At 30.8% G+C, this 9182-nt stretch overlaps 1 protein-coding gene and 1 long non-coding RNA gene across 2 annotated transcripts in view; both read left to right on the top strand.

Annotated features, from left to right (window-relative positions):
• The first annotated feature begins 173 nt into the window (after positions 1-173).
• On the top strand, positions 174-3061 carry LOC106465782 (transmembrane protein 223-like). Its single transcript, XM_013926017.2, has 2 exons — positions 174-895; positions 2649-3061. The coding sequence occupies exons 1-2, from the start codon at positions 307-309 to the stop codon at positions 2942-2944; spliced, it is 885 nt and encodes a 294-aa protein (XP_013781471.1). The 5' UTR covers positions 174-306; the 3' UTR covers positions 2945-3061.
• Positions 3062-8689: 5628 nt separating this feature from the next.
• The window catches only part of LOC111087357, a 13741-nt gene continuing 13248 nt past the window's right edge, over positions 8690-9182 (top strand). Inside the window, exon 1 of the long non-coding RNA XR_002612054.1 lies at positions 8690-8816. This is a non-coding gene — a long non-coding RNA (uncharacterized LOC111087357). The remainder of the gene's footprint in view (positions 8817-9182) is intronic.

Below are 9182 nucleotides of genomic sequence, written 5' to 3'. Positions count from 1 at the left end.
TACTATCTACATACACTATATATATTATTATTAAGTAAGTAGTAGTATATAATAATAATAATATTATAAATAAATAATAATAATAATATATATATATATATATATATATATATATATATATATATATATATATAGATATGTATATTTTTTGCTTCTTATTAAAGAGGGCGCAGCTGCTTTTAATTGTGTGGTTTGAGGTTTTCTTAGTTTTAGAACCAATTTATAAATCTTTTGTTTTTCTAAAGAAATACTAATAAGAACTTTAGATAATCATAAAGTCTGGTTGTTACTACAGTCAACTAAAAAATGATTACATTTTGTCAAAAGATTATTTATTTACCATTACCATCTAGTTTTAGTGTGTTATTTTCACGAAACACAAATATGGTCGCTAGAAATCCAAAAATTATTTATAGGCCGAACAATACTGGTATAGGAACGATAAGAAAAAACAGTTATTCAATTTCTAATGCAAAATTTATGGATAATGGTGCAAAAAATGTTTTGGTATTGTCAAATACCACTCGAAACGTATTCACATTTAAAGAAAAATGTAGGCGCAGTATAAGTTATACTAAAACGAGTATAAAGTTTGCACCAAACAAACTTCTACCATTTGAGGTTGAAACAAACATATCGAAAGATGTAATACTATTCAAAAACGAGAAATCAGTGTTCTTCAAACTATTAAGTTTTTTTGGTATAATTCAGTTTGTTTTTTGGATGTACTTAGGGCATTTTTCATTCACAAATTTACGTGACATTAGTCAAAGTGATGTAGAAAAGCAAATTGGTAAACAGAAAAATGAACCTCGTGGATTGTCATTTTGGAAGAAAATAAACTTGGGTGAAAATAAATATCGTTATGGCATTACACTACTCTGTTTTAGTGTAGGTGAGAAAATAAGTCATTTTCTATATTACTTAAAGTTTCAGAATTTATTTAAAAAAATTTCTACTCCTAGGCCATTTAACAGTCATGTAATATTTTCTTCAAGAATATCATAAAGTTAGTTTAATAACATAATATACAGACAAGGTGCCATTAAGTTCTTCAAAGCTTTCCTTTCACACTTATCCTTGCAAAAAATAAACATTTAAACCCATCCTTTATTTTTCAGGATATCGAAGATTCACCTCTTAAACTTGTAAAGTGCCAACCTTCATTGCTGTGGATGGCAACTTATTCCACTAGTCAGAATTTTCCTGTTAGAACAATAAAACTTTCTTAACTGAAAGTTAGCCTGTTTTATTCCAAATTTTCAACTTATGTTCTGTCATCTTATTGACTTCAGAATACAACACAAAGAAGTCAGAACCTTTGTTTTATTGATCACCCTGATAATCTTGTAAACTTCAATAAGATGATCTTTTACCATTTTCTCAAGATAAAATAAGTTGAAGAGATTTTAATTTATTCTTACAAGATAACACTTCCATCCATGGGAGTCATCCTAGTAGCCCTGTTCTGAACCTTTTTCAGTAAGTCAATATATTTTCTTAAACAAGATGACCTAAAGTACACAGTTTACCAAATTCTAACTATTGTAGTTATTTGTACAGAGAGATAATTACCTCTTTTGACATCTGATTAGTATGTGTATAAATATACCCAAAAAGTCTAAAGACTTGATTATCTTATCCACCACTGTAACAAGATGTTTATGTAGTCATGCTAATAAGTGGGTTCCCATTTGTATAAAATCTGTGATCAAAATTCCTTGCACTTTCTATTACCAAAGGTCATTTGCCTTATATTTGTCTAACTTTCCCAGTCATTCTATGATAACTCAACATCCTAGAAGATAGAAATACCCAAAAGTTTAGTGTTATCAGCATACTTTAATAATGTACTAATTATTCCATTGTCAACATGATTAATGTAAATAAAAAATCAAAGGCCTAAGCACTGAGTAGACTCCATTGATAAAAACTTTTGCTTTCTCTCATCTAACCACCATTTAACTAGTCCTTCCTAAGCCCCTACTGAGGTGACTTTCTTAAGTAAACTTCTGTGTAGCACCTTATCAGTACTAACTACAATCATGTATCATTAGTAATTTAATGTAGTTCCTGCTTAAAGTTCAAAACGTTTAATGTTTTATTTAAGATTTGTGTGGTATTCTAAACACTAGTATCTGATCTCAGGATCAGTTATGTTTCATATGTACTTAATAACTTCATGACAAGTTTACTGATTCACTGTTAATATTAACTTCAGATTAATAGCAAGTCACCTGTAAAGACCACAACTGTATATATATATATATTTATATAGAAAGAGAGAGAGACACACACACCTAGTAGTGAACAGAGCTAATGTTCAAGCTGTGACACTTATAATGATTAGAATGCATTGTTTCATCAGTTGGTAATTTTTGATGTTAATGTTATTTTTGGTTGTCGTCCCAGTGTTATCTCAAACTAAAACATTCTTCTACTTGTACAAAGAATTTAACATTTCTTCAATTTTCATGCTTCCTGTCATTACCTTTTAGGTACATACTTGTACCAAAGCATGTTTTTCCACCACAAATTTCAAAATATAGTGTATTGTAAATTAGGTAACATTTTTCTAAAAGTTACAGGACCTTTACTTTTTTGAATTAAATCATCTTCTGATACATATTTCTTTTCATTCTTACCAGGTTACCTGATAGCAGTTGGCACTAGCCTGTACACTCTTCGCTCAGTTAGGTACTTGATTCTTCTCAGAGGAGGAGAAATGGCTCGCTTGGTTACTTATACACCTTTTGGAGGTAATCGAATCATTGATGTATCGCTACGAGACCTGTCTTGCCAACAAGCACGTGACCAGGCTACCTCATTCCTTTCACTGAAAGTTCGTAATCGTTGGATGTTCTTTTTAGTTGATAAAAGAGGGATTTTTCTAAATCCAAAACTCTTTGATAGTACCGTTGGATTATACAGAACACTGAAATGATCTAATTGGTTTATTTTTCAGTTCTAACGATTTTTGATACTGATATTAGGAAGTAAATTTAATACAAAAATTATTATAAATAAAGGAATTTTTCTGTAACAATATTATGTCATATGTTTTACTAATTTCTTAACTTATGAGAGTTTTTTGGTCACACATGGCATTCTTGCATGTTTTCATTTCTTTATAATAAATAATGTGTAGAAAATTTAGTTTTTACCTATAATAAAAATGGAACGTGTAAAAACCTTTCATATGAATGGTTTTTAAATAGCATCTTCCATTCTACTAAAGCATGCATCTACCATAAAATAAAATTTGAGAAGCTACAAAACTGCAAAATCATCTTTTGTTTACAAATTTTTTGTATTTTTGATAACTTGCTCACATCTGAAATACATGTATTTGGTAAATCCTAATGAGAGAGAGAGAGAGGGGGTTAATATTGGATCACGGAAATCTGCATACATTTAGAAAACTATATGAAGATTGTTTTTCAATTGTATATACTTGTTTCATAGACAGAGATTCTTCCAAATATCGTACATGAATAGGTAAGATGAAGTTAACATTATTGGGTGTACGTTTAACTTCATTTTAAACAGTGGTATAATAACAACGAAACATCAATGGCTATTTCTTTTTTTAGTTATATGAATCAACATTAAATGAATCTTTGAAGTTTAATTATTATGATGTTTTATATACTATTAGGCTCATTTATTGCCTGACAATGATAGAAGAATGAATAGAAGTTTTTTTTTCCAAAGATTTACTGATTTTGTAAACAAAACATCAAATGACCAGTTTTGTTCAGGTGGTTCAACTATAAGATGTCAGCAATTTTTACTACAGTTTTAAAGCAAGTTTCTGTACAAATATTTTTCTTGTTACATGAATGTTATTAGGGTATTAACTGATCTATTCATTACATAGTTCTGCTAAAAGAAAAATATATGTATATATAAACTGAACTCACTTGTGGTGTGTGAAAATTATTTAAGTTTTGAAAAACAGGTAGAACTACACAGTAGTTCTTGAAGTTATGCTATCACACAGAATAGGTACTGCATTATCTAGCCCAGTGATGCTCTCTATTAGCTTCCAAACATAATAGCATTATTCCTGGTTGTATTAAAAGAGTTCATCATTATGTAGTTTAAATAAGCATCACACCCGATGGCCGTGTTGCTACATGTTGTCATGGTAACAGCAGCAACTGTCCCATCATGCTACAGCCACTCACTCATGGAACTGTACATCCTTACTAACTTTTCAAAAACTAATAAGGAAGTAACTAGTTTAAGACCAAACTATAATGAAATGGGATCTCATACCTGAATTTCAATTTCATTATGTATGGTCACATCCACTTACTATCTGATCTGAAAATATCCAAACCTGACCAAAACTACTGTTTTGCCCCATTCCTACTAAGTACCCATATTCATGGATAGTTAACACTTCTTCACTGGGTATACTTCCATGTTGTTAACTTCAATTTATTGATATTTAATTTCATTTTTAATGGGTACATATTTCAGTTTCAGAAAACTAGCAAAAAAATTAAAGTCTAAATGGTTGGTCTTACCTTGCATCTGAAAATACTTTTTTTTCCTTTCTTTTTTTGGATTACATTTCTTGAAGATTCCATTTCACTTTTTCATATTTTAAATTTTATGTTCACGTATTAGATACTAATCACTGTATTTATTATAGTTGAATTTTCGGGATGCCTAGGGAGAAAGTACATAGTTAAGTTACTTTTTTTTGTAAGTATAGCTATGCTGTAATGGTTTTGAAATGTTTCTTGAAAAATTTATTGCTTTTGCTGTTTGTTTAAGTTATTAATAGCATTCTTTTTTGTGTGTGTGATGTTTTTGTTTTCATTAAATAACACTTTTAAATTGAATGAAGTAAAGCAATCAAGTTAACAGGATAATTATAAAGAAAATTCCACATTTAAAATATCACTTCTCAAAAACAACTTGTGTTAGGCAAACTTAAATTTCTCCATAATCACAATGAAAATATCATATTTTAATACTGGAACCTAATATATCTAACACCGTAACAGAAAGCGTTCACTATGTCTTTCACCATATCAAACCTAACCCTAAGTAAACCTACTGCAGGCATCATTTGTTCTAAATAATGTTCATGGATCCTAACAATATCTTGTTTAAAAGAACAAGATAAGTATAAGTAAACCTACTGCAGGCATCATTTGTTCTAAATAATGTTCATGGATCCTAACAATATCTTGTTTAAAAGAACAAGATTAGTAAAAGCAATGTCAAAATTAGAGATGTGATTTAGGTGTGCAGTATATGTTAAATTTAGAGAGATGTGATTTAGGTGTGCAGTATATATTAAATTTAGAGAGATGTGATTTAGGTGTGCAGTATATATTAAATTTAGAGATGTGATTTAGGTGTGCAGTATATGTTAAATTTAGAGAGATGTGATTTAGGTATGCAGTATATGTTAAATTTAGAGAGATGTGATTTAGGTGTGCAGTATATGTTAAATTTAGAGAAATGTGATTTAGGTGCACAGTATATGTTAAATTTAGAGAAATGTGATTTAGGTGCACAGTATATGTTAACTTTAGAGAGAAGTGATTTAGGTATGCAGTAAAATACAGTTTTGAAACACCCTGTACCATATCCAGACTTTCCTGAAAAACACTTATGATTTTCAGTGTGCCTATGGTGAAATTTATTTTATGTAGCACAAGTAGTTTTGTCGTCCTTTTTAAGTGTGGAAGCTTTCTTTAATTACACTTATGTTAGCTTATGCTTGAATATAGTTATTTTCTTATTTGTTACTTAACTATTTTTTGTTTTGAACAAATTAAATTTTCTGGTTATTAGAAATTCAATTTTCTTAAAGAGTTTACACCACTTCCAGAGTTTAGTATAAAGAAGGTGTTTTGGTATCACATGCAATTTTTTTTAATAACACCTGTGGTGTGTGTGAAATAAAGTAAATGAATCTGCCATGCTGCCTAAAATATATTGACACATACTGTAATCCATTGTTCTTACTAGGGTCCCACAGTGAAGGGTCTGGGATTCCCAACTTTTTTTTTTTCAAGGGTCCCATAGATAGAATTTAATAAACTCCAAAAATAGTGGGAAAAAAAAAGCATTTCAGTGTCAATGAAAAACTTGATTTACAATGTACCCTACTTGTTTACCTTCTGCAAGTGGAAAAGGACGTTATTGTTAATATTCAATGAAAAACTGTCTCTACAATTTACAAATTACACTGCATGTTGTTTCTCTTTATGAGTGCAAAGTAATTTTCATGATAATATTAAAAATACTTTTCTTGATATGAAAATTTTCAAATAGCATTTGCATAACCCCTACAAGCTCCTAAATAAATATTTTTTTTTACTGAAAAACGTTATATTTTATCTGTTGTTTTCTTTACCCTAACTCTTATACGAGTCGGTTGATTTGACCGACCTTGTAACCACCATAAAAAATTAGGTAATAATTATAAATTTCCCTTATTTTCTTTCTGGAATAACTGCAAGTTGTAACAGAAAACCACAGTTGTTTATCCTAAGTAGCTTAAAGCTTGTAACAGTATACATCTATTTCTACTTAAATTTTAATGCCCATTGAACTAACTATTACTATTAGTATTATTTGCGCCATATAAATTACAAATCACGTGGTGAACTTGCAGCTCACATTACGGTATCGAATCACATAATGCCCGAACTACTCGCGAGCGTACATCTTAAAAAGCTATTATTATTTATTTTACCATAGCTAACCTAAAAAGTTTTCAATTTTTACATTTCGATTTCTTTTACAATAATAAATCAAGAATACACATGAAAAACAAAAAGTAAAGTACATACCTGTTTTTTGTTGTTGTTTTTTCTTTCAACTGTCATTGAACCCTATTATTTCTATTTAATTAAATAATTCACCAAAGAACATAGAATAATAACATACAAAAAAGAAACAGTGTTCTATAACTATCATAATTTTTCTGACTTTCTAACTTGCGAGAAAAGCCGTTAAAATTTCAGTTAAGCTCGTCGATGTGTTTCCCATGGGAATCACGTTTGAACTAGACGGAAAATAGGCTATTCTCTGTACAACAATGTAATATAACAGATCATTTGGTAGAAAACAACTTTGACTTTCTATTGGCTATAAATAATATAATCTTAAATGTTAGAGAGAACTATTGGCAAGTTCTGAAGGAGAGGGTGTGGCAAGATGGATCTGATTTTCTATTTTATTGTTCTGTAACTAAATAAGATTGAAGGCTATATAAATTACGCTTTGCCTGAACGATAAAAATATTATAATAAGTAATTTACATTAAATTTCATACTTCTCGAAGGGGTGGTGAAAACAATTAGAGATGAGGGAAGACATAGATAAACTTCACAATTCTCATACTATGGGAGATTGGTTTTTTTTTCATATTTCCTTTTAAAATTAAGAACTAGAACTTAAATAATACTACACCTTGATTTATTATCTACGTTCTGATGCCGAGTTTATTCATATACATTGATAATAATGTAGTTTAATTAAATTTTGAACGTAACTCTGTGAAAGGTTGTGACATGAGCACCTTTACCTACCCGAGGTAACTGGTTTGTTTTCAGTTTCGCGCAAAGCTACACGAGGGCTATCTGCGCTAGCCGTCCCTAATTTAGCAGTGACAGACTAGAGGGAAGGCAACTAGTCATCACCACCCACCGCCAACTCTTGGGCTACTCTTTTACCAACGAATAGTGGGATTGCTCGCACATTATAACGCTCTTACGGGAAGCATATTTGGTGGGACGGGGATTTGAACCCGCATTCGAGGTAAGAAAAAAAAAGTTGATCGTGTGGTACTTTCACGTGGCTTTATTTTCGTGCAATTTATTGTGATTGAAGAAACCTGTTAGAAGTTGATGGTGGACAGCTGTGTGAAAACTATGCGCTGTTATGATACAAAGTTCGAACTTCGAAGCAAAGTGCTTGCCTTGCGTATAGAACATTTTGCGGTGCGTATTCGGTACCCGGAGGGCCAAATCTCATGCGTCTCGACAAATTCTCGTACGTACGGGACCCAGGAGTTCGGGTTAACCAGAACCCAGCTGTAATCAAAACAAATTAATTGCCTATGTCTTTTGTAAGCTTGAACTTTTCAATTTCTAATAGTTTCTAAAGTATGATGCCCTGACAATTACAATTATGTAGCACTTTAAGGATTTAAACCCCCTTTTTTTTTCTATCCTAATAGCACATTTTGTTTTTTGGAAAGTTTACTAGGTTTCTTCATATTTTGAATGAATTTTCATAACAAACTTAGCGCAGAAACTTAATTTTTTCCTAAAATATTTAAGGTAGTCTCTCTCCAGATCCCCAGTGTTCCCACTTTTAACTTTCACATTAATTAGCAATATAAATAAAACATTAGGATTTGTTTGCTCCCCTTGCAATGACAGCAGTTTTACTTACAAAGCTATGGCAAAAACCAATCAGATTGATGCATTTATCCAAGAAGAAAGCTCACATGTGATTCCTAATGAAAATGTCCCTATTATACAATTGTTTGAATCTGTTGATATATAGAAGCAATTGGATGGCATTGAAAGGCAAATAGCAGAACAGTGTGCAGAATTAAGCAACGAATCAGATCCAGAACCTGGTTTTGGCTACCATATAAAATGTTGACTAGGACTTCTATAGACTATGTTTGTGGGAAAAGTGCTGCTCCAAGAAAAAATGAGCGCGAGTTTACTGAACAGTGCATTATTTGCAAGGATAAAAAGTACATTTTGACCAAGCAACCAATGAAAAGAAGGAATGAAAGAGACTTTCCATCTGTGAATACTACTCAGGTAATTGAAATGAACACACTCTAATATAGCACTAGAAGTAGAAATTGGAAGAAGACAATTAAAGTTTATACAGAAGAGTTTAATGGAATATTTATTCCAATTGGCACTTGACGTACAGCATAAATATATTTATTGGGGTTTTTATTCTTATACTTTTTTTTTTACTGTAATATAAGTCGAGCTTAACAGTGAACACCTCAACCTTTTTTAAAACTTGTATAAAAATATTGTTACGTCTCCGTTTGTTAATTAACTTTCCATAACTTCGTTCCGACGAAACTTTATTGACACAAGTCCTTACTTAATAAAACTGGTTTATTCTTTCTGAATATAACTTTACGATACACTCAACTTCAACAGTCGCGC

The sequence above is a fragment of the Limulus polyphemus genome, unplaced genomic scaffold (genome assembly GCF_000517525.1).
Source record: "Limulus polyphemus unplaced genomic scaffold, Limulus_polyphemus-2.1.2 Scaffold2049, whole genome shotgun sequence".
NCBI lineage: Eukaryota > Metazoa > Arthropoda > Merostomata > Xiphosura > Limulidae > Limulus > Limulus polyphemus.
Note: the sequence above shows the minus strand (reverse complement) of the source record. Positions and strands in the feature narration are given on the sequence as shown.

What these genes read in the sequence shown, in the direction of transcription:
- LOC106465782 (XM_013926017.2), top strand. Translation starts at nt 307, where the DNA reads ATGATTACATTTTGTCAAAAGATTATTTATTTACCATTACCATCTAGT. An exon ending in ACTACTCTGTTTTAGTGTAG is followed by an intron (nt 896 to 2,648) that starts GTGAGAAAATAA and finishes CATTCTTACCAG; the next exon opens with GTTACCTGATAGCAGTTGGC.